The sequence below is a fragment of the Typopeltis vanoorti genome, chromosome 20 (genome assembly GCF_054136105.1).
Source record: "Typopeltis vanoorti isolate ZY-2024b chromosome 20, IOZ_Tvanoo_1.0, whole genome shotgun sequence".
In the NCBI taxonomy this organism is placed as follows: Eukaryota; Metazoa; Arthropoda; class Arachnida; order Uropygi; family Thelyphonidae; genus Typopeltis; species Typopeltis vanoorti.
In genome coordinates this window covers 50397785-50424023 of record NC_143568.1, presented here as the reverse complement: position 1 = coordinate 50424023, position 26239 = coordinate 50397785, and the positions used below count along the sequence as shown (strand labels likewise).

The 26239-nt window shown below is 34.2% G+C and overlaps 2 protein-coding genes across 3 annotated transcripts in view; one reads left to right on the top strand and one right to left on the bottom strand.

Annotated features, from left to right (window-relative positions):
* Positions 1–8076, top strand: part of PIG-V (phosphatidylinositol glycan anchor biosynthesis class V) — a 37747-nt gene extending 29671 nt beyond the window's left edge. Inside the window, exon 3 of the mRNA XM_090410120.1 lies at positions 7707–8076. Coding sequence (XP_090266246.1) covers positions 7707–7964 — 258 coding nt within the window. The 3' untranslated portion in view covers positions 7965–8076. The remainder of the gene's footprint in view (positions 1–7706) is intronic.
* Positions 8077–10231: 2155 nt separating this feature from the next.
* Positions 10232–26239, bottom strand: part of polo (Serine/threonine-protein kinase polo) — a 237114-nt gene continuing 221106 nt past the window's right edge. The window contains exon 12 of one of the 2 annotated variants that reach the window (XM_090410779.1): positions 10232–11697. In XM_090410779.1, the coding sequence (XP_090266905.1) occupies positions 11476–11697 (222 nt within the window). In that variant the 3' untranslated portion in view covers positions 10232–11475. The remainder of the gene's footprint in view (positions 11698–26239) is intronic. The other variant, XM_090410780.1, reaches the window with a different exon arrangement.

The following is a 26239-nucleotide window of genomic DNA, read 5'->3' as shown; positions in this document are numbered from 1 at the left end:
TGGTCAGCTTTAATAAAAAATATACCTCAGTCAGACCTCGGACATGATGAACGTGAACAACAGAACGTGGCATCATCCAGCGTTGTTTAAACCCAGCAGTGCTGGATTTAAACAATGAAAAACAGAGGGGAGGGGTTTAACCCCCCCCCCCCCCTCTCTGTTTTTCAAATGTTTGCAAGGTTCCTTGTTCTTGTAAATAAGATTTACAAGAACAATTACAAGATTTATCTTATCTTATTAATTTATGATCAAACTGGGCGAATGTCCATATCCATTGAAAAAATAGAAATACATTCACCGCTGACACTATGGTCAGTTGGGTTTAGCTGATACCTTGCACAGAATCAAATGGAAAAAAACTATTATGCTTCACTGCAACAAATATAAACTTTAAAGACTTTTTTTTTTTTTTTTTGTAGAATCAGCAGCAGGTTGGAAAAATCAACCTAATCTTCATATAGTTGTTACCCAAGAATTTGGAAACTTAATCTTAGGTCTCCTGCTCAACAGCATCTATAGAGGGCATCCCCTCAAAGGATTTGGGCTTTTAATCTAACTTTTTTCCTATTTACTGTTTTGAGTGTTTTAGTGTGTGCGCTTTTACAATTTTAAGATTGTATCCCTGATGATGTCTTTGTGGCAGAACTGAAATATAGGATCTATTAAACCTAATAATGAGTGCGAACTGAAATTACCCAAAAGATGGATAAGGAAAATATTTTCCTCATACATCTGTTTCTCTCTCTCAAAATAATCTCCACGGTACCAAATAAACACTTGCTATAGCATTCATACAAGATTTAGAATGACTTCAGAACATATATACTGTGATGGTACTTAGTGCTGCTATTATATTCTTGTGAATGTGATCAAATTGTTGCCCTGTCAATCTCAATTTCAACTTGAAAAATGTCATGTATACTGGAGGTCAGGGAAGTCCCTACTTCCCTGACCAGTTCTTGTTCCATTGATTGCTTTATTCACATTTAGCTCACTTGCTAACATTTGAAATGCCAGTCATCAATTACTTGCCAGTAAATTGGAGACTTTTTAGCAATTTAGGGCTGTAGGCTGTTTTTGGTCACCCAATTCAGTGGTAATCTGTTATATCATTCTCTCTTTAAGATTCTGAAGCCATCAAAATGTTTGGGCTTTGAATAGTGTCTCATTTTCATAAGCTGTTTGTAATATTTCATGTATTTCAGTGGTACTTTTCCAGCTTAAAAAAAAACTTGGCATTAGTTTCTGTATTTGTGCTAGATACTTTCATATAATTTGTTTTCTACTGCACTGTGCTGTGTATATTAGGTTAATTATTATACAGGTATCTTCATGGAGTCAGCATAGGGGCTTAAGACATCACAGGAGACCCTATATTGACACACTAGCCATTATCACAGAATATCTATCATACCCCTCCTTAAACTCATTCACAGACAAATCACTCACCAACTCTGCCGACGCATTTCATCAGGAGTGACCTCATTCTCTCCTCTCCTACACTGTACCAATACCAAAAAAAAAAGTCACCAGCATCAATACTTTTATATAAAACCCCTTTAATAAATTATATGGTTCTATCATATCTCCTCTCTTACACCAATCAGCTAGTTTTTGGAGCCTACAGAACTTCAATCTGTTCTCCTAAGAAACATTCCACAGGCCTGCCACAATCTTTGTCACCTGCCTCCAAATCCTCTCCACCACTTCATTACCAGGGAATCCAGGTGACCCAATACGTGTGTGTGTGCAGTAGTCCAGATGTAGTCTCATCAATGTTTATAAAGCGGAACAATAATTCTTTTGTGTATAGTTAGGACTAGTGAAAACAAGTAACACAGTTACACACTTTAATTGCATCTCAGCACACTAGAAATGGCATTACCCTTTATCAAAATTCATTTTTGAATATTAATTACATTGAGTTCCTTTATAATACCATCATATACAGGGTATTCGGGATAAATTTGACATATTTATAATTAATTATATTTTTCCGTAATCCGCCACATCCACTGAGCTATACAAGCCTGTGTACCTCAGTGGATGTGGCGTTTGCACACCACCCCGCTAGGCCGCACGAAGGAAGTCTTGGTTTCGAGTCTAGTCGGCGACTAGAGGAAATTTTTCTAAGCCTTTTTTCGACCGGTTCCCGAGTTAGTCGATCTCTGGCACGGGCAAGCAGGTTTTTCCTCCCGGAAACTCGGGTTTTTCGTCCTGTAAACTCAAGAAAATCGACCGTAGAACCCACATAATTTCAGACATTAAATATATTGTGTTAGGGTTAGAGACCACGAGATGGCGGCACATTTGAGCCGTCTCTCTTCACTGCGTACCGCTTAATTAGTGATAGCCTTGGGCCATCTGTCTCTGATTGGGTACCAGTGGAGATTGAACCGCCCACTCAGTCTCCAAAAGTTAGATAGGGCTAAATGGCCTCGCCTACTCCCGTATATACGGGAATAAAAAGGCGTTAGTTGATTTTTTTTTTTTTTTTTTTTTTTTAAAGTTACATGTATTAACACACACTTCTCTTCATTTAAAAGTTTGGACCCTTCTTCATTCATATACAAGATGTCAGAAAGGATGGATAGCTGGAACCCACCTGAATCATGGAAGAGAATAACTTGTATCATGATGATTCGTGCCCGCCATCAAAATAAGGATATTACGACTGCTGCCCAATGCTCCCTGAATACAGTAAAAACAATCAGGCATGAACTAGAGACTTGCAATGGTGACTACGAGGATGTAGCAAGAAGAAAGATCCCTAGCAGACGATCTGATTGCGTTCGTACAGCAGAATTCCTCGCAAATCTGCAGGAACAGGTGTTGAAGAACCCTGGCATTGGAATTCGGGCTTTGTTCGTGGAGTTGCTAACTGTAGTCAAGCCCTGGATAACAAGGGTAGCCAATGGTAGGCCGTATGTATGGCAGCAGGATTCGGCCCCTTGCCACACCTCTGGGAAAAGTCAAAAATGGTTGTCTGAAAATTTCTACGACTTCACCAGTCCAAATGTTTGGCCTCCAAACTCCCCAGACCTTAACCCCATGGATTATTTTGTATGGGGCGCAGTTGAAAAAGACACCAATCGCACTTCCAGTAATACAAAAGCCCAGTTAATGGATAAAATTAAAACAGTTTTTGCGGCCCTTCCCAGGGAGACTGTAGCATCAGCTTGTTCGAGGTTCCGAAGCAGAATTGAAGCTGTGATCGATGCTAATGGTGGTTATTTTGAGTAAATCTTGTTGATAGTATTGTAATTAACTCTGCCTGTAATGTTTTTTTGTCAATTCATTAAATTTAATAGATACAAAGAAGATTTTCTTTTTCCTTACGAAACTGTCAAATTTATCCCGAACACCCTGTATATTATGCAATTGAAGAGATGGTATCAATAACAAAAGCATAATTTTCTCAGAACTTGCACCTTACATATCTTTAGTCTCTGAACTATTTAATTTAATTTTCAATCTATCTTTGAGATTTGTAAGTTAAAGCTAGTTTGAACACTGTCCTATATACTACTAGTTTGGCTAATTTCTCTCTTTTTCCAAATGAATATATTTATATTTAAATAACTGTCTACTATACCAACTTTTATTTATTAATGCTATCTTAACTGAAAGTTATCTAAATAGCTAAAATGTTTTAATTGTTCCATAGGTTTGTGAATGCAATTAACTTTCTCTCATTTATTTATTGCTACTTTCCATGCCTAAATTTGTTATAGCAGTTTAGTCAGAATTCTGAAGACATTGATTTATTTAGAAGTAATAACAACATGTGGCTAAAGTAAATAGCTTGATTTAATATCTCCAATTTTGATATCAGGTTTATTGCTCTATAGATGGTTAATAATAGTGGAAATGGCATTTGTCCTTGCCTTATATCATTCACTGCTAAAGTAAACTTGTGACTTAAATGTAAGCTATATATTGTGTATAATATAATGAATGTTATAATGTTTATGAATTCGCAGAAGAAAATAACTTCATTATGAACAGCTTTTTCAAGAAGAAAATCAATGAAAAATGGACTTGAAGCCTAAATGGACAAACTTACAATGAAATAGACTTCATCCTCTCCAACAGAAGATATATAATAAATAATACCGAAGTGCTTAATAGATTTAATACAGGAAGTGACCACAGACTAGTAAGGGCAAAAGTATGGATCAACAAAAAAGGGGAATGGAATAAGCTTATAAGAAAAAAAAGTCCAATTTAGTGAATCTACAGAACCTCTACCACAATAAAAGCTGTTATAGAGAATCACTCAAAAATGAACTAAAAAAGTTAAACACAGCTACTACCATCAATGCTAATGAAATCTTAACAAAATCTATCTTGAATTGTGCATTAGAAATAGGTGTAAAAAGGCACCAAAGAGAAGAAAAACTAAGACAGGAAACCTTAGATCTGATGAAGAAAAGAAAAAAATATGAAATATGAAAAGAGATTTGAATGCCACAATAAAATAGAATATGCAGAAATTTGTAAAACTATACTTAAAAGGATGAAATTAGATCGTATAATACTAGGAAAATTAAAGAAACAATAGTAATATGAAGGACCTAAGATGAACATTATTAGTTGGAACCAAGGAAATAGTTGCTGTGAGAGGAAAAAATGGTGAACTTATAATAAAAAATTGAGATGCAATAATCAAAAGAATTCAGGAATTTTATACTGAACTCTATGAAGACAAAGACTGAGACATCCAAGAATGAAATTAGATGAAATCATCTATGGATAACTCGAGTGAGGAAGAACACGATGCCCCGAGATCTTATAAGGTGAAGTGGAAATGGTACTGCAGGAAATGAATGGAAAGACCTCAGGAGAAGATGGAATTATGGTAGACTTCTTAAAACTGGGAGGAAGAAGCCCTGTAATCAAACAGCTGACTAAACTCTTTAATAAATGCCTAAAACAGAGAAAAATTCCAAAAAATTGGAACAATTCACTTTTAATATTAATTTTTAAAAAGGGCAATAAGGAAGAAATTAAAAACTACAGCCATATAAGCCTACTTCCCACCATATATAAAGTCTTCACAAAAATTATAATATAATAGAATAAAATCTAAACTAGAGGGAATTGCAATCCTGTGAACAAGTTGGATTTAGAAAGAATTACAATACTTTGGACCATATTCACACATTAAGACAGCTCGTTGAAAAATGAATTGAATACAATCAACCCTTATATCTGGCCTATATATATAGACTATGAAAAAGCATTTGATTCAATTAAAACATCTATAACACTAAAAGCACTTGAAACCCAGGGAACTGAGAAACCATATATTGAAACACTAAAACATATTTACAATAATGCAACTTCTGTAATTAAATTATATAAAAAACAGTGAAAAGTTTCCAATACAAAAAGGCATTCGGCAAGGTGACATCATATCTCCCAAATTATTTACAGCTGCACTAGAGGAAGTCTTTAGAAGCCTTGATTGGGAAACAAAAGGAATAAACATAAATGGAGAAAGGCTGCATCATCTAAAATTTGCAGATATTGTCCTAATAGCAGATAATCTTGATCTGAAAGAAAGGCTAAATCAGCTAAATGAAGCCTCAAAAGTAATTGGATTAAAAATAAATACAGAAAAAACAAAAATAATGATGAATAAATACATAAAATAACTGTCAAAGTTGAAAACCATGAAATAGAACAAGTTACTTCATATGTATATTTGGGCCAATTCTCATCCTTTGAGGATTGCCAAAGAAAAGAGATTGAACGAAGAATTCACCTTGGATGGATGGCTTATGGGAAAATGAGAGACATATTCAGAAGTGACATCCCTATGAGTCTAAAAAGGAAAGCTTTCAACCAGTGCATACTTCCTGTCCTGACATGGACTTTAAGAGAAGCCCTAAACAAAAAGCTGAGAATAACACATCACCACATGGAGAGAAGTATGCTAAAAATATCATTAAGAGATAGGAAGACAAATACCTGGATAAAATCCAGGTATTTGTCTTCCTATCTCTCCTATCATTCTCAAACAGATGTCATGGATATTGTAAAATACTTTAAACAGGCTAAGTGGAGATGGGCTAGCCAGATGCAGTGACAGGAGATGGACTAGAAAAAACAACAGAGTGGAGACAGAGAAGGTGGAGAGATGAACTGGAACAAATTGCAGGAGTGAGATGGATGGGAGAGGCAGAAAACTGAGTGGTCTGGAAAATCATGGGGGAGACTTTCGTCCAGCAGTGGACAGAACCAAAAGGCTGAAGAATATGTTACATTTTTACCTTCTCGGTAATCGAAACATCTTTTCATGGGTATATTCTCATTTCTCAGCTGTCTTTAAGTGAAATTTAATCTTATTTTTTTACCTTGCATATGTTCCCCCCTCCTCTAATGGCATGTGACACTTTCTAGTAACACTCAGTATGATTTATTCTTAAGTCTGCTGATTTTTTTATCCTTGTTTTTATCCTACTTCATTTGAAACACTTGGTTCCAAAAGGAATTTGGAACCAAGTGTTTGGTTCCAAATTCCTTTAATTATATGTTCCCCCCTCCTCTAATGGCATGTGACACTTTCTAGTAACACTCAGTATGATTTATTCTTAAGTCTGCTGATTTTTTTATCCTTGTTTTTATCCTACTTCATTTGAAACACTTGGTTCCAAAAGGAATTTGGAACCAAGTGTTTGGTTCCAAATTCCTTTAATTATATATTTTTATACATGACTGATTTATATATTCTTACTTTTGTTAGATTTTTTTTTTTTTCATTTAATTCTAATTTACATCTGATTGGTTCTTTTGCATTTACCATTATTTTTTTATTTCTCTGTTGATATTTGCAGGTTAAAACTACTATATATTTGTTGGAGTCCGAATTGTTTTTTTGGAGATCTTAATTTTCGGCAAGTAATGCATATCCAACCAAATTTCATTTAATTTGTTTCTCTTAAATTTTGGTATTTCATTCATGATTATGGATTTAAAGAATCACTTTGCATTGATCCCTTTCCCTATTGGGATTTTTTCTAATTTGTGTTCTGATATCTTGTTACACATTCATTTTTTGTGTATATATCTGTTCATTTCAGTGATATCTTTCTTGATTCTACTACTTTCAGGAAATCCTATCCTATATCCTGATTCTGTTGAAAGCTTTCTCCAAGTTAATGAAACACATTGTATTGGTTGGTTGATTTCTGTTCCTAGAAATCAAATATGGAAATCAGTACATGATCTTACCTTTATATGTAATCTTTGTTCAACATTATATTTTAAATATTGGCATTGTAATATTCATTCTCTATATTGTTTAATTAAATTTCTCATGTTTTCAATAATTTCTTTACCTCCATATTTTAGGCTTTTCATTATAAATTCTGTGCATTCCAGATGGCTGATTCTAATAAATTATTTCTATTTCCTGATTTTAATGAGGTGATATTTCAGCCAGTATAGTGTTTGTTATGGACTTAACTGCTACAGAACAGAGTTCTGTAGTGGCTCAGTCCCAAATTACCAGCTTATAGTATTTATTCTGTAACTAAGAAAGTTCTCTAACAATAGGGCACACTCTAGGAATGCAGTAATTGGACATCAGTTCTGCATTTCTTACAAATTTCCATTGGAGGTCTTTTTCTTTTAAGTGGTCATTATTTCATCCCCTCCCCATGAAAATAGTAATTAATATTTTCTCTTTTATGTTCCAGGTTTCAACACGGCTTCTTGCATCTTCTAGTCCAGTGTTGTACTGGATTGCAGCCTTTCATACATCTAAGCCAGGATCCTGTTCAAGAAAGGATAAGGATAATGAGAAATCAGCAATGATGTTTTCCTATTGGAATTTAAACCTTGAAGAAAATGGAATCTCTCTTCAGAATTTACATTCTAAGTTGATCACTTTGTACTTTTGTGTATATTTGGTATTGGGAACTTTGTTGCATGTTAACTTTCTTCCTTGGACGTGAACAACAATGAAGACACTATATTTAGTTACATTTTGAAGTTCTCTGCTAAGGAAGATGCCATATTGTATTAAACAAGGTTGTTCCTGTTTAAATAAACTAAACATTTACACTCCGGGATTTTTTTTTTTAATCTAAACGTGCACAATAATCCACAAGGCCTTATACAGTGGAATCATAATCTCTTTATTTCTACATGTCAAGGCTAAAGATACAGCCTAATTAAATGGATACAACTCAAAAAAATCATCAGCTACTTCCCTACACACACACCAACCCATACAAGAAGCCTGTAGAACTCCTATACCATATATCAAAAGGCATCTCTGAATGCCTTTTGATTATGAAGAAATACAAACTTGCTACCTATATAAATCAATTGCAACCAGATCCACAATTTGCTACCTTCACCAAAAGAAACTCTCACCTACGATGCTACCTGGCATATACAAAGTTCCATGTTCTTGTAAGATGTCGTACTATGGACAAACAGGAAGATCTACAAGTCTCTGAACACTTAAGTCCACATCGGTCTGATTAAACTGCATAAATCTGGCCTCAGTCAACATGGAGTTGAAAACCCTAACCATAGAATCCAATGGAAAAACACCAAGCTGCTACATAGATCCTTATATAAACACGAGCATTTATATAAATAATGCACTGAAGCCTTATGTCAGAGACCCAGTCTTAACTGTAATGACTGTCTCACTATCCCAAAGGTCTGGGGAATATCTCAATTGGATAAAATAAATATATTTGATATATTTTAATTTACAGCCGAATATTTTAGTCCTCAAACATGCTACTATATGCATAGAGGGATTCTAACGTAAGCATATGCACTAACTGTTCCTTTGAATGTAATTCCTAGTATTGTTTGTAATAACTGTACTGATGTCTTAAGATGAAATATCTACATATTAAAATTTAATTACTGTGGTATAACATTTAGTTTTTGAAAACATCACCTACATATTTATGTAAAGTAGACCTTGTGAATTTACGTTGTATTTTGGGAATCTTGTGACTGCGCGCACATTTTTTTTTATGTGGCTCTCCACCCACGAAAGTTTTTTTTTTTTTTGTAAACCCACAGTACATTTCCATTGTAGGTTGGCTAAGGATTTTTTTTTTCCTATTTTTATTAATTTTATATATATTTTTTTACCTGGTCAAAGCCCTGCTCCAGTGACCAAACGTGGACTTTTTCAATCCTCCAATAAGCAGTTGAAATCAGTTTTCAAGAAGAACCAGCTTTTGTTCTCTTTACACCAGCTGCTATCCCTAATGGTCTTTAAAATGCCCCCCCCCCCCCCCGTCTCTTTTAGCCACGCACACAGCACTGATATGTTACAGGTTTTGCAACTTCCCATGTATGGAGTTAATATAAATATAAATAAACATTTACTGGTACCGATCATCACTGTGGCCTGATTGTCCCATTTTGAAATATCACATAATTCCCACTTGAAACTGGCGTTCATTCGAGAAATTTAGTTTCACGTTCAATATCAATACCATTGCTACTCCTTTTCCTTAATCCTAAATAAATATTAAGGATTTCACTTGTTCTTAATCTCAGTCACATTTGTTTAAGCCTATATCAACCTACTTCTCTGCTTGCTCAACCTTTTTTCCATTTGATGATCATCTTCAATTCTGGTGAGGTTGTTCATTACTTTATATTTATTTATCAATAGTATACATTAAATTCGAAAACTGGGGGATAAACCCATAAAGTACGATTATTTCAGATGTCATTCTCTATTCTAAGTAATCAGCACCCTGAAATATATGAGGGCACTTCCAGAGATTATTTTAATGCAACATTTTCTTTCTCTATAAATTAATATGTTGATTCTGATCTCCCCCTTCTGCTGCATACTGCAATAGTAACAGATCCACTAGCAAAGCAGAAAACAGAGAAGGAAAAATTCAGTTTCAAAGCTTGATATAACCTCACACAGTGATAAACAGGTTATTTTTTAAAAATAAATTTTCCTTTTCTCTAGTTAATAAAATATAAGTATTAGGTAGTTCAGTATAGCTCACATGTGCAGTTTTCATTATAAATGGGACAACAATTAACTAATGCACTACATGATCAAGCAAATGGGAACAGATCATGTGAAAAGATAAATTTCAGTAGATTCTTAAAGGTGCAGTTGCCTCACAGAATCAAAAGCGAGTTTTTTTAGTTGTTGAATGGAACACTGGTGTATTTAGATAATGAATTTGTCTTCTTGAATGCTGAATAATAATACAAGTCAGTATATAACATATTTTAATAGTATTCTTAATGATACTAGTTTGTTATAAAAAATACAAAAGGTACAAATATTTACAAACATTTACAGACAATACTGCATTATGGAAAATAATATTGAGCACTGTTAGATAATGAAACTAACTAAAAGCGGTTTTTTTTTTTAAACTTCAATTTTTTTCAAAGGCAACTTTCACTTATTTTATATAATCATTATTTTGATTTTGTCAAATAAGATGCTTTTAAATGAAACCTAAAAGTTAAGATGAAGCAGATCTGTAATGATAATGAGAGGGGAAAAAAGCACTGAATTTTATGAAAACTTATTTGCTTAACAGCAAGATTATGGATCACAAAATATCTGCATGCAATTTACTCAAAATAAAATTTTGAATCAAAAGAAGAATCCCCTCTTATTCACAGGTCATTCTATGCATTAAGAAATGTTACATAAAATTAGATAATTTTTTGTTGATATATACACTTTCAAACATGGGGACAGGAAATGATTAATTTATGCATTTTAATAATTGCACACATTTGAAACATATACCTAGTTCACCTCTTCATTCTTTTTTTTTTTTTTTTTTTTTTTTTTTTTGTATTTAGATTGATATTTAAATAGATAAAATATTTTACATGAGTTTTCTAGAGTGCTGTAAGCAAAAAATTTGCTATTTTAAAAAATAGCATTCTGAAACTCGTAAAATGACATAAAAAAAGGTATGCATTGAAATATGAAAATGTGATATCCCTTGTGATATTGCAAAATTAATTATTGAACTGTGCGAATCTAGTGGGAGAAAAAGAACAAAAATTTCATTTACAAATATTTAAAAATTGCGGATGTACACTTTCTTAAAATTATATTTGACTGATGGCAAAATATATTCAAACATTTCACAATATATAAATGAAAAATTAGCATTAACAAGTTGATACTATAAAAAAAAAAAAATCACTGCCAATTATTTTTTTAAAAAATGTTAAAAACTGACTACAAGATTTACAAAACTGATAACATTAAAAGAGGGTAAAAGATAAAAGCAACCAGCATGAAATTTACTTTCTCTGATTAGATAAGTTGAACTTTTTCAACCTCGAAGTTCTTACAATAGCAACAGCAAATTCTCAAAAAATTGTAAATTAAGACTAATAAATATCATTGTTATACTGTATACTATTGTTTGTCATTATTTCAGAAACATTTTTGAATATCTTCAGTTTTGATCTCAAGAAAATATCTTATGATGTTGGTTTTCCTTTGCTAGATCCTGATTTTGAAGATATCAATTTCTCCACCATTGTCTTTGCATATCTGAGACGAGAACCCAACTCTCGTGAACAGCCATATTTTTCTATCCGCTTCAACCTAAATACTCTGAATTCTCTGTTTTCATCTATATATGAAACAGCTCCCATGAGAGGACAAAGAATTATTTTTGTGTGATCTTGAAAAAAGTTTATCTAAGAGAAAATAAGAAAAAGAAATGTTAATATATTCAATTCCTGTAAGGTCATACATAAACTTTATATATGTTAAAGATATCAAGCTATTTTAAACCTGGTTTTACTCCATTTCCCAAGTAAGCAAACAGACAAACATTATATATAAACATTTGCACCTGCAAGTGTTTATATATATACAGGGTGTTCGGGATAAATTTGACAGTTTCGTAAGGAAAAAGAAAATCTTCTTTGTATCTATTAAATTTAATGAATTGACAAAAAAACATTACAGGCAGAGTTAATTACAATACTATCAACAAGATTTACTCAAAATAACCACCATTAGCATCGATCACAGCTTCAATTCTGCTTCGGAACCTCGAACAAGCTGATGCTACAGTCTCCCTGGGAAGGGCCGCAAAAACTGTTTTAATTTTATCCATTAACTGGGCTTTTGTATTACTGGAAGTGCGATTGGTGTCTTTTTCAACTGCGCCCCATACAAAATAATCCATGGGGTTAAAGGTCTGGGGAGTTTGGAGGCCAAACATTTGGACTGGTGAAGTCGTAGAAATTTTCAGACAACCATTTTTGACTTTTCCCAGAGGTGTGGCAAGGGGCCGAATCCTGCTGCCATACATACGGCCTACCATTGGCTACCCTTGTTATCCAGGGCTTGACTACAGTTAGCAACTCCACGAACAAAGCCCGAATTCCAATGCCAGGGTTCTTCAACACCTGTTCCTGCAGATTTGCGAGGAATTCTGCTGTACGAACGCAATCAGATCGTCTGCTAGGGATCTTTCTTCTTGCTACATCCTCGTAGTCACCATTGCAAGTCTCTAGTTCATGCCTGATTGTTTTTACTGTATTCAGGGAGCATTGGGCAGCAGTCGTAATATCCTTATTTTGATGGCGGGCATCATCATGATACAAGTTATTCTCTTCCATGATTCAGGTGGGTTCCAGCTATCCATCCTTTCTGACATCTTGTATATGAATGAAGAAGGGTCCAAACTTTTAAATGAAGAGAAGTGTGTGTTAATACATGTAACTTACGGAAAAATATAATTAATTATAAATATGTCAAATTTATCCCGAACACCCTGTATATATATATATATATATATGAAAGAATGATCATTAACTCGGTTAACATACATATTTTTATGAAGAATTGAATGACAGGAACCAAGATTTAAGTAAAAAGGTTTTAATATAAAAACACTACTAGTTTCGGCCTGTAACAGCCTTCATCAGGGTGACATTATAAAAAAATACTAAACACTGATGGTTAAAATATTGTCCCATCAATTCGATCCGTGTTAATTCCTCGCATATATGGTGGTCCTAAAATCCATAAAGAGAACACCCCATTACGCCCAATTGTAGAAGGTATCAATTCTCTGATGTACAATCTTTCAAAATATCTTGCCAAATACTTTTCAGGCAAGTCACCATCCTTTATCAAGAACACTACAGAATTTGTTATATACATCAAGGATATTACAGTTAATGAAGATGACATCATGGCTAGCTTGGACATAACTTCTTTGTTCACTAATGTCCCAACAAATGAAGTCCTAACATTATTTAAGGACAAGTTAGCCTTGCTTACACATTGCATCAGGTCCGGTTACTTCAAATTTCAAGATAATATATACAAACAAAATCATGGACTGGCTATGGGTAATCCTTTATCCCCTGTACTCGCAAATATTTACTTAGAGGATTTTGAAACCAAGGCTTTAACTCTTCTCTTCCTTTAACACCTAAAGTTTGGAAATGCTACGTAGATGATGTCTTCATTATTTGGAGCCATGGACATGAATCCCTTATGGTTTTCCTCAAACATCTTAATAACTAACATCAAAGTATTAAGTTTACTGCTGAGCTTGAAACGGATAATTCCTTGCCTTTTCTTGATGTCAAACTGACTCGCTCTTCTGATAAACTCAAAATATCGATATAGAAAGCCTACACATACCAACAGATGTCTGCATAGTCAGTCCCATCATTTCCCTCCTCATAAGCTTGGAATAATTTCCACCTTGGGACATACAGCCTGTTCTCTTCTGGATGACCCAAATGAACTTCTTACAGAAATAAACCATCTGAAAACTTCTTTCGAAGTTAATGGATATTCCAAGAGAATCATTGAAAAATTCCTTCTTAATCCTCCTAAACATCACTCAGAAGAAACAAATAGATTCAAAGGCAATATATCTATTCCTTACATAAGTACAGTTTCACAGAAAGTAGCAAAAGTTCTAAGAAAATACAATATCAGAACCCTTGTTCATTCCAATTCCAAAGATCCGTTTCTTAATAAGCCATCCAAAACCTTGTCATCATCATTTAAATTAAGGGGATATTAAATCCCACATTGTTTTAAAACCGAATAAGAAACTCAAAGATTGGAATCAGAGTTTCATGCCGAATATAGTAAACTATAAAGTATCAGCGATTACTAGCGTGAGCTAATGCAAGTAGTCCTAGTACGCAGTACAATCTCGGGCAACTCAAATACCCTGGTGTATATAAAATATTGTGTGATTGTGATATTCCTTATTTTCGGCAGACAGACAAATCTGTCGAATTGCGTATGGAAGAACACATGCGGGACATTACTTACAAGAGACAGCGAGCCAGTGCATTATCAAGTCATATCCTTTTCTCGGCTAATCCTAATGATGAAAACCAAAGTCACAAAGTCTGCTGGAAAAATCTACTAACATCTTCCGTTGCAATGAACTTGAGAGAAAAATCGTGGAATCTAGAGAAATCATCTTCAATCCTGTTCATCTAAATAATAACTTAAGCTACAACCTCCCAGATAGTCATTCAGCTGTAATCATGTACTGGCGTTCACGTGATGCTGCAGGAATGCACTCTTCCAACAATGCAACAAACGAAAGAACAGCTTTAAATACAACTGCAACGTTTTCATGTTAATTATGTATAGAGACTCTCTATGTTGTTCATAGTCTTAACCATCAGTGTTTAGTGGTTTTTTTTTTTTTTTAATAATGTCACCTGATGAAGGCTGTTACAGGCCGAAACTAGTAGTGTTTTTATATTAAAACACTTTTACATTAAATCTCGGTTCTAGTCATTCAATTCTTCATAAAAATATATGTTCATCCTGCATACTGTTGTGTGTGTCAATTAAAGAATAAGCCATTTTTTTTACTCGTTTAAATAGAATCTGCTAGTGTTCTTTCTAACAAGCAAGTGCATGTTTCAGTAGCTTTATTAGTTTTCACATAGATTCTGTTTGAGTGGGACAGTGTTGGGGCATTATCTCAAAAATAAGAAAATGGAACAACTAGCTGTAATAATTATTTTAAACCAGGCCAATTTGTCTCAACCATTGAATAATTTTAAAATGGCATACAGGGATGACTGCCTATGTTTGAGTTGCTCATACAATTTCAAGATGGTAGCTATTCAATAGAAGTTGATCCATGACCAGGAAGAGGCCTGTCTCAGTTCAGACTGATAAAAATGTGGAAAAAGCTTGTCAACAATGATTGCTCAAATCACCACTCAGATGACTGCAGAGAAATTAAAGAATGTGAAATTTTGCCGGAAAATCATAATTGTATGAAAATCGTTTTCATACAATTCATATCACATGTTTTTGACTCCAGAGTAGAGAGAAAATTGTGTTGCTTACTGTGAAAATTTCATTAAAATTGGATGACCAAGATTGTACCATTTTAGAATCTTGTGACTGGTAATGAATCATGGTGCTTCCAATACAACCCAGCAATAAAATGGCAAAGCATTAAATAGCAATCACTGATATCCTCAAGACAACAAAAGGTTCAAATGCAGAAGTTTCATGCAGTCCATGGGATGTCACTATGTGTGGAATTTTCATTTAAGGAGTATTGTAGCTTCAAACCATAGCTCTTTCTTTTGTAAACTGTACAATCACTAGAAGCTTCTCCTCTGCAATTGTTTATAACCAATGTTATAAACTGATTTCCTTGTTATCCATTAGCAGGACAAGGATAACCTAATGACCTTCAGTGCTACAGTTCTGTCTCAGATCTCACAAGAAATCTTACTTCCTCCTTACTCTGGATAATATCCAGATCTCCAAATGGAAACAAATCTCATCCACAACTTCTTCAGCCTCCAAAAACTTGTGTGCTTTTCCTTGAGTTATTACTTTACTGTACAACTACAAACAGTATACATCTGAAATCTGCCCAATGGGGAATATACCTTGCATTTGGAGCAGTAAACATAAAACCATCCTAAAAGATTGCTTGATGATATAAGAACCTCCAGTTAAATGAACTCTGTCCCAGATTCACTCCAATCTCATTCATTCACATACTGTTTGTGCATTGTCTCTTTGACAGATATTTTCAATGCACAAACATTCCCCCCCCCCCCATTATTTTTCAGGAAATTACAAAGTATACTAAATATTAACTATAACAACTTTATTTAATACTTCCGACATTTTGTTAACTGTGCATCAGTGCAAGGTAAAATGCACTGATCCAAGTGCTCTGCAATTGTAAAGAATATTCTAAGTGAGCATTTTGAAGATCTAATTGCAGATATTGGAGATGGAAATTACAGTTTGGTGTGTTCTCCATTTGGCCATATGACATATTTAGAAGTATCTTGTCTGTTTGAGTCTTCTTTGTCTTACTAACAACAATTCTTTTGCTAGCTTCAGTTCTTTTCTTTTGGAGCTTCTAATGTTGTCTGTCTTCAATTCTGTTGTGTTTGAGGCTAGTAGTTAACTTCACTGTTCATCTTGGTTCCTTGACAAAAAGAGCTGTGGCTATCATAACAGGGGGTCCTATTCATGAGATTTATTAATGTTCTGTCATCATGCTTTTGGTATTAAAAATTACAGAATACAATTTAGTGAATCAAGTCCCAAATTTTCAGTCCATCATCATCTATTCAGTATTATTCACACGGATTCCTTGAGAATACTGAAAATGGTGTGCACGTAAGACAATGATGACTAGGCATTTGAAAAGTTCTTATCATTTTGCTATTCATTGCAGCACATGTTTACCTAGCTTTGATCATTAATTCCCCACTTCACATAATCTGTGAAGTGGGGAATTAAGAATTGTACTTCACTTAAATTCCAACTCTGGCAAAGTTTATTTCTGTCTTCAGGTTTCAAAATTATGTACATTTCTAGAGCCCTTTATGTTTTTTATTTTTATTTTCAATCATTTGTCTGAGATTCACGTTTTAAGTAAAATTTCTCCCCCATATATATTTCATCAATTAGGTTTTCACAGCCATTGGACAGTTTAACAAAAAATCAACTTATATGACTATTTGAATAACAAAATAGAAAAAACTATTTCTAAAAGGCACTTCTAGTCTCTGTGGTTTTACTTGGTTAATAGTGAACTGATTCTAATCACATTAATTTAGCTTCCTGAGGTGGAGATAATGCTACCATGGCAGAACCCCAAGCATTAAAACATTCAAAAGAAAATGTTAAAATTCTTCCTGCAGTCTAGCTAGTCCATTCTTGAGAAATTACACAACCAAACTAATAATTTCCTCAAGACTACTTTTTAATGTTTTAGAGAATTAAGATTATCTCTCCGTCTCTGTACCCTCTCATCCCTTGCACGTACAGAGTACCTAAAATACATAAGGAAAATATTCCACTAAGACAACTTGTAAATGAAATTGACTCTCCTACTTATAAGTTATCTAAGCATCTAGAAAAATTATTGAAATCATAGTGAAATCATAGCCAACTTCTCTATTTCCTAAGGTATTAAGAAGTAGTATTAGTTATTTTACAAGATAATTTATCTAGAAAAGTTATGACACTCTTCACTCATAAATTCAGGCTACTTTATTTTTAGAAACACAATATACAAACAAAATTTTGGGTTAGCCATGAGCAACCTTCTATCACCTGTACCAGCAAATATATGCTTAGAACCCTTTGAAGAAGAAAGCAATTAATACCTTTCTGTTGCAATCATGACTGTGGAAAAAGATAGATTGATAATGTTTTCTTGATTTAAAGAAAACAGTTCCCTTCTTTTTCTTCACGTAAGACTCACATGCTCATTTTAAAAACAGAAGATCTCTATTCACAGAAAACTCACCTCTAAAGCTTGGTATGATTTCTATTTTGGGAGCCCATGCTCTCTTCATCAGGAATGAAGAAGAGATTGCCAAAGAATTATCTCACCTCATCTTCCTTTTACACTTTTTTACCTGGCGGTATTGAGGGTTTATTAATTATCGGACCTCAAACAGTTCACAGGATAAGGTGGTCAGCCCTATGCCCTGGTGTATTCTATGTCCATAGTGTTGAGTTCTCAAGGCCGGTTTGCCTGCTTTGCAGGATGAAAACCCCCAGGATAAACTGGGGAAAAAATCCTACTGTCCATGCCCAAAACTGGCTAACTTGGCTATGGCTTAGGAAGATCCTTCAGCTCCTCACGTCACCAATGGGAATCGAACCTAGGACAGTCCTTTCCCAGGCATATGGTTGCGAAGCACACAGCCACTAGGCTAACTGCGCAAACCTGCCAAAGAATTAAAGTTGCTTTTATTGGTATTTCAGAAGAATGGTTATTGTTAACAGACTGTTTCTATTTAATCTGTCTAAACACCATGTCATAGAAAGTAATGATGTGAAAGGTTACATTACTATTTCGTATATCAGCTCCATTTCTAGGAAGGTGGCAAAAATCCTCTAGAAATATAAGATCCATACTTTATTCACCTCCCTAATGAAGCTTCAAATCCTGGCTTTGCCCAGTAAAACCAAAACATAAAAATTTAAGGTATCCAGCTGTTTACTGTCTTTGGTGTGGCTTCAATTCCCCATATTATGGACAAACTGAGACATCGACCGAGTTTCATATCGAAGAGCATCTCGGATATCCTAAGGTAGAACTAGGGCCTCAGTTTTATCCAGTAGTGGTCTTAATTCTTCTGATCCTGTCGATGATCAATCCACTACATACTCGGTAAACTGGAATAGCTCTGAAATTATATAAATACTATGATGAACTTGAAAGAAAAATCACGGAATCAACAGAAATTGCATCGAACCGTGTTCACCTTATAGTCATAACTATTATTCTTCTGGAAATAACAAAATATACTAATATATTAATTATAAGAAACTTTAATACTTTCTTATATTTTGGCACTGTTACATTGTCATCATCAATGATCACAAAAAATAATGATATGTGAATGCAGGTAGTAATAGTGGGCAAATGAAGCCGAATAAAGGCAATAGAAGTTAGGCCTAGAGTCCTAAATGGTCCTTAGAAATATAGAAATATATCATCATCATCATCAAATTCCAGCCATGTACCCTCAAGGGGTGTACAGGATATGATTGTACTACATGAAAAAAATTACATCATTACTAATTTCCTATCTACAATTTTCCTCCAAATCAGTCTGTTACTTGTCAAGACTCCAACATTATCAGATCTTATATTTCTATCGTCTAAGGCACTTTGTACCGTATCAATCCACCTATATCTTGGTCTTCCTCTGGGTCATTTTGCTGCCAACCTGGCAGAGAACACTTGTTTTGCTAATCTTTCCTCGCCCATTCTGTTTAAGTGACCATACCACCTGAGATTAGCTCTGCTAACGCATTCCTGGATGTTGATAATGTCAAGTTCTTTCCTAATATCCTCGTTTTTAATATGATATTGCCATTGATGCCATCTGTTCACGCCTCTAATCTTTCTCAGGACTCTCATATCTGCGGTCTCTAGTCTTTGGGGAAGTGTTTTACTTCTGACCCAGCTCTCAGATCCATAAGTTAAAACAGGTTTGAACACTGTCTTGTATACAGCTAATTTCTCTTATTCCATATGAATTTATTCAACTGACTATATACCATATCAGCTTTGCTGATTCTGTTGTCTATTTCTATATTTAATTTACCATCTTCAGTAAAAATCGTGCCTAAATAGCTGAAATGTTTTACTTGTTCCACAGGTTCTCCATTCACAACACAGTTGACATTTTCAATGATTCTGCCTATTTTCATTGTCTTTGTCTTTTTATTGCTGACCTTCATACCATATCTATTACATCAGCTATTCAATTTAGTCAGAGAATCTTGCACACTTGTAGCGGATTTACTTAGAAGTATAACATCATCCGCATAAAGCAAAGAGCTGACATTAACATCTCCAATTTTGATATCATGTTTAATACCACTTTCCTTCATAATGTGATCCATATAGATAATGAATAACACAGGGGATAATGTACATCCTTGTCTCTCACCAGATTTAACATTAAACCATCTTCCTGTACTTCCTTCAATTCTAACTGCTGACTTACAACTCAAATAAAGACCAAGTATTGCTTGATATAATGTCCCATTGACACCATATAACTGCAGCGTATTGAATAGCTTCTCTCTTGGCACCTTGTCATATGCCTTTTCCAAATCGACAAAACTTAAATACAGATCTTTGTTATATTCCCATGCTTTCTCGACTATTTGTCGTCAAGTGAAGATCTGATCCTGGCTGCCTCTATCTGAATCCAGCTTGTTCTTCACCAAGCTTTTCTTCCACAATTCTTCTCAACCGTTTCTCAAGTATACTTGCATAGATCTTGCCAGGAACACTCAGTAGGGAAATACCTTTATAATTCTCACATGCATTTTTATTTCCCTTTTATATGGGTACTATGAGAGCTCTACTCCAATCATCGGGAATTCGTCCCTCTGTCCAGGCTTTCTGAACTATGCAGTGCAGCCACTATAAGACTTTTATACCACCATACTTCAGCATTTCTGGTCGAATATCATCTACTCCTGCTGCCTTTCCACATTTCAAGCCTTTGATGGCTTTTTCTACTTCAAGTATGGATTTTTCTACATCAAGCATGTATTCCTGACTGCATGCCTGGTCAGTGTTTTTTACCACTGTGCTGTCATCGCTGCTTGTTTCATTTAGCAGTTTTTCAAAGTAATTACTCCATACTTCAAGGATATCTTTTTCTCCTGTTTTCATGCCACTTTTATCATCTCTAACTCCTTTTACAGCACTCTTTCCTCTATTCCTAAGCTTCTTCAACAACCTCCAGAATATTTTGCCACCTTCTTGATATTTATTTTCTATATTCTTTCCAAAATCTTCCCACGACTTTTGTTTAGCTAGTTTTACACAGTGTTTAGCATTCTTTATTTGTCTCTGTATTCTCTAAGAGCACAAGCTGACTTATTTGACAGGAAACTTTGATAAGCTTTCTTCTTTTCCTTCACTACCTCTTTAACTAGCTACATCCCTCTATGGCAGAATCAATCAATGTTTTCTTCAGAGTTTGCCACTGAATCTCCAAGGTTTGATTCCTGTTCTCAATCTCTTTCATTTTTTCTTCAATAATCTTTGTGTATTTTAGTCTACAGTTCACATCTGAGAGCTGCTCAACTTTTATTCGCTTTAAAACTTTCTTACATGTTATTCTTTTGAATATGAAATTCAATTTTATCTTGCTCAAGACTAAACAGTGATCACTTCCAATTTCAAATCCTCTGTACACGCTGGTGTCCTGCACCAGGGAGAAAACATCACTATCAACAATAACATAGTCAATGAGACTTTTCTTATTCCTAGCCTCTTCTCTCCATGTGAATTTGTGCACATTTTTATGTTGGAACAGGGTGTTAGTAATAAAAAGTCCATGTCCTAAGCAGAAATCCAACAGATATTTGCCATTATTATTAGTTTTGCTCTTTTCTCCAAGTTTTCCCAAAATATTTTTGTATGTCTCACAATCATTTCCTACTCTGCTATTTAGATCCCCAACAAGGACCAACTTTTCATTTTTCATTGTGTCAGTTGCTTTTTCTAAAGCCTCAAAAAATTCCTCCACTTCTACCTTAGTAGAACCTTCTTTGGGATCATAGGCACAAATAAGTCTCATTGTCCAGTTCCCCATTCTCATATTTGCCCACATTACTCTACTTGAGACTGACTGCCATTCAAGAAGATTAGCCTCGTATTTTGTGTTGAATACTATGGCTACTTCTCTCTCAGGGAAGTATATATGGTGGGGTGGTCCGAATATACTGAATAAGGACTCGTGGACCAACAGCGCCATAAGGGGCAATCATCTTGATTGTAAGGGAAGCGGCACTCCCATGGACCCCTAGCTGGATCTATCCTCTCCTTCTTCTACTTTGAGGAAGACTCACTTACTTTAATCTTTCCTATAAGGCCTTATCAGCCAACTCTTCTTACTTTATGACCCTTGTGCTATTAGAGTACTCGAGGGCCATGGGGTCTCTTCATTTCTGGCCTTACAACTATGTCCTCTCTGTAAACCTTACTATATTTCTTCTATAATCTACCCTTTCCCCTTCAATATACCCTATTCCTCCTATGGGTTTAAATTCGGAAGAAGGCGAGTTCAGAAGCTTTAAGGTAGCAGCCCTACCACTGAACTATTCCATCGTCAGGCTAGTCCCCTGACATGGAGAACATAACCATACTTGTAAGCTGACAGAAAAAGATAATCGGATTGAATCTATGGGAAACGACCCTGGAATGGAAAAGGGAAAACGAAAATGGAAACGACAAAATATAATACACATAGCAAACTGGAATGTAAGAGGAATAGCATATAAAGAAATAGAATTAGACCAGTTATTAAATGAAAGAAACTTTAAAATAGCAGTAATCACTATAACAAAAAAAAAATTAAAAGGAACTATGAGAACTGAAAATTTTAATGTGATATACAGTGGAGTCGACAGAGACCAAAGAGCACAAGCAGGAGTCATGATTTGGATTCATAACTCCCTTTCAAAACAGTTAAAACATTATAAATTATGGAATGAAAGAATAATAATAGAAGCTAGAATAAAAATAGAGGCTATTTAACAATAATTGATTTATATGCCCCAGAAGAAGGAAGAGAACAGGATAATATTGATTTTTATAATCAGCTACAAAACATATATAATAAAATAAATAAAAATGATTACATAATTTTAGCAGGAGACTTAAATGCAAGAATTGGAAACACAAAAATTAATAATAATATAGGAATACATGGAGAACACACTCTAAACAGAAATGGTAAAAAATTGATTGACTTTGTAGTTTATAATAACCTAAAAATAATGAATTCCTTCTATAAACATAAAGACATACATAAATATACTTGGGCAGCAAGAGGATGGAAATCAATATTAGATTACTTCATATTAAATGAAAAGACATCAAAATTTTCACTAGATGTTAGAGTTCACAGAGAATATGAAATAACCAGTGACCACTTCCTTGTTAAAATAAAATTAAGATTACCACCTAAATGGCTACAAGTAACAAGAACAGAAAGAAAAATTGAAACATTTGTTTATAAAACTAGACTATTGAATGACACAAATGTACAATGGCTATATGAACAAAGAATTAACCAGTATCTAGATAAAATAAAACAAAATGAAGAAATAGAAATAGAATGGCTTAATATAAAAACGATACTAAATGCAGCAGCAAATGAAAGCTTAGGAAAGACCAAAAAATTCAATAAAAGAAAAAAACTGAAGATCTGGGATGATACAATCAAAGAAATAATCAAAAAGAAAAAAGAAGCCTATCACAAATGGTTAAGCAGTAAAAGATTAGAAGATGAAATAGAATATAAAAGAATAAGAGCCATAGCTAAAAGAGAAGTCAGAAAAAGACAGAGAATCATGGAATAAATTTGTTTCTAATTTAGAACATGATTTATATAAAATAAGACCCAATGTATATAAGATTTTGAAACACCTAAATGCAGATACCAAAGAAAACATAAAATTAAACACTGAATTGAAATTAGAAGAATTTCTAAATTACTACACAGAACTGTGGACAGACAAATATTTTAAAAAAGACAACTGGCAAACAATTAACGAAAATGAAAAGGAAATAACTGAAGAAGAATTAGAAATCAGCCTGAAAGAAACAAGAAACGGAAAATCACCTGGAGAAGATAAGCTAGGTTCAGAACTATATAAATACGCAGGAACAAGATTCAAAGGAAGAATCTTATTATTTTTAAATAAAATTTACTCAACTGGTATCCCCCCAATAGAATGGAAAAAAGCAACTGTGATTCCTATCTTTAAGAAAGGTAATAGAGATGACCCTAAAAACTATAGAGGTATCAGTATACTAAATTCATGTTACAAAATATACAGCAGAATCTTAAATAACAAACTAATGAAATATTCCGAAAACTTTATTCTAGAGGTACAAAATGGATTTAGAAAAGGACGATCATGTATAGACTCAGCCTTCTGCCTAAAATTAATAATAGAGAAAAGAAGAGAATATAATTTAGAAACACATATTGCATTTATTGACTTTGGAAAAGCATTTGACAAAGTTAAAAGAAACATTATTTAACATATTAAAAGAAAGACAAATACCAAATAATATCCTAAAAGCTGTCACAAGTATATATGAAAATAATCAAATACAAATAAGATTAAATCATGAGCTATCATATACAAGAGAGATAAACCAAGGGGTCCGACAGGGATGTCCCCTCTCAGCAACTCTTTTTAATATCTACTTAAATGAAATAATAATAAAATGGAGTAAAAATTTACATCAAGGAATTAAACTTTCACCTACAGTTAACTGAAACACTCTCCTCTTTGCAGACGACCAAATAATAATTACAAATTCTGAAGATAACTTTCAGAAAGCTATTTTAAATCTAAATGAGATATCCAAAGATTATGGTATGATAATATCAACGGAAAAATCAAAAACTATGGCCTTTAAAGGAAAAGATCCAGCAAGAACTAAAATAGTATATTAGATAACAAGATCTTAGAGCAGGTGAATTCATTTAACTACCTAGGATGTATGATCACTTATGAAAATGAAAAAGATAAACATAAAAATTGCAAAATATTTAAAAATAACAGGAGTAATTAACTCTATATTTAAACCAAACCTAGTTCAAAAACAAAAAAAACCAGGCTAAAAGTATACAATACATTAGCCCTACCGCTCTTAATGTATGGAAGCGAAATCTGGACAATAAAACAAAAAGACAAACAAAGATTAACAACAGCAGAAATGAAGTTTATGAGAAAAACTGCAAAGTATACCCTATTTGATCACAAAAGAAACGAAGATATTATGAAAGAATTAAACCAAGAACCAGTAATTGAAAAAATTAAAAAATATAAACATAGATGGATGGAACACATTCAAAGAATGAAAACAGAAAGATTACCAAAACAAGCCTTAAAGTACAAGCCATTAGGAAAAAGAAAACCAGGACGTCCTCTTAAACGATTCAATGATGACTTCTAAGGCCGGAACAGGCCATATTAGGCCTAAATCCTTGATACGTATGATGATGATGACTAATGCTACTCCTTCTTTTCCTTGATTGTCATTGCCTGAATATAACATTTTGTATTTATTGCTCAGAATGATCACCAGTTTTGGTCTTTTTTGTTTCAGTCACCCCTATTATGTCGATCTGGTACTTATGTAGTTCCTCAGCTAGCTCCATTTCTTTGGCATTCAGGCTTCTTACGTTGATAGTACCGATCAACAACACTCTGGTGATGTTGAGTTGTGACGGGGGCCTTGTTTAACCGGGTGACGCCCCCAGCTGGCATGAAATTTTGTCATGTCGTACCATCATTTTTTATTTTGGTTTAACCAATAACAATACAATTTAGTCGGCTAAATCCCTAATTGCCAGCCCATCCTCGTTCGTTCAGTATCCAAGTATATACCCAACAGGGTGCACCACGAGAAGGTGAGGATTGGACATTAGGTCAGAAGCTCTGGTCGGTTCTCCGCATTCCTTTAAAGGCTAAGTGGAGGTCTCCTCTCAGTTATACAGCTTTGACCCTTAAGCACCCCAGTCTCTGAAACGCACTCAATGCTGAATACTTATACAAGTAAAATACACTTCGCCTTAATTTTTCATAAAACCTAAACGATCGTCCATGTTAGAATTATTAATAATAAACTACTAATTAAAGGAAATAATTTTAATGTGCAAATGTTTCTGACATTTTATTGTGTATATTATTGTATTATTGAATGCCTGATAACATAAAAGCGGCCATGAAATGAATTTAATTACTTGGGGCAACATAAACATTGCGCAAGTAGCTAAATCAGCTCATGGTGAGATGGATAGCTGGGTGGTTGATGGAGAGATATCAAAGAGTAGTTTATTCAGGAGTAGAGTCCAAAAAACGGCCTGTGACTAGTGGTATGCCACAGGGTTCTGTTCTTGGACCACTGCTGTTTAATCTGTTCATTAACGATATAGGGAAGGGTCTAAGTGGGACAGTTCATTTGTTCGCTGATGATGCAAAGTTGGGTAGGGCGATAGTGAATGCAGATGATGTCAAAGTCTTGCAAGATGACTTAGATAGATTGGAGTTCTGGACTAAGGAGAATGGATGTCAATTTAATGTGACAAAATGTAAGGTTATGCATTTCGGAGTGAAAAGATTAGCAGCAGTATACCACATTGGTGGAACTGTAGTCCAAGAGATTGATGAGGCCAGGGA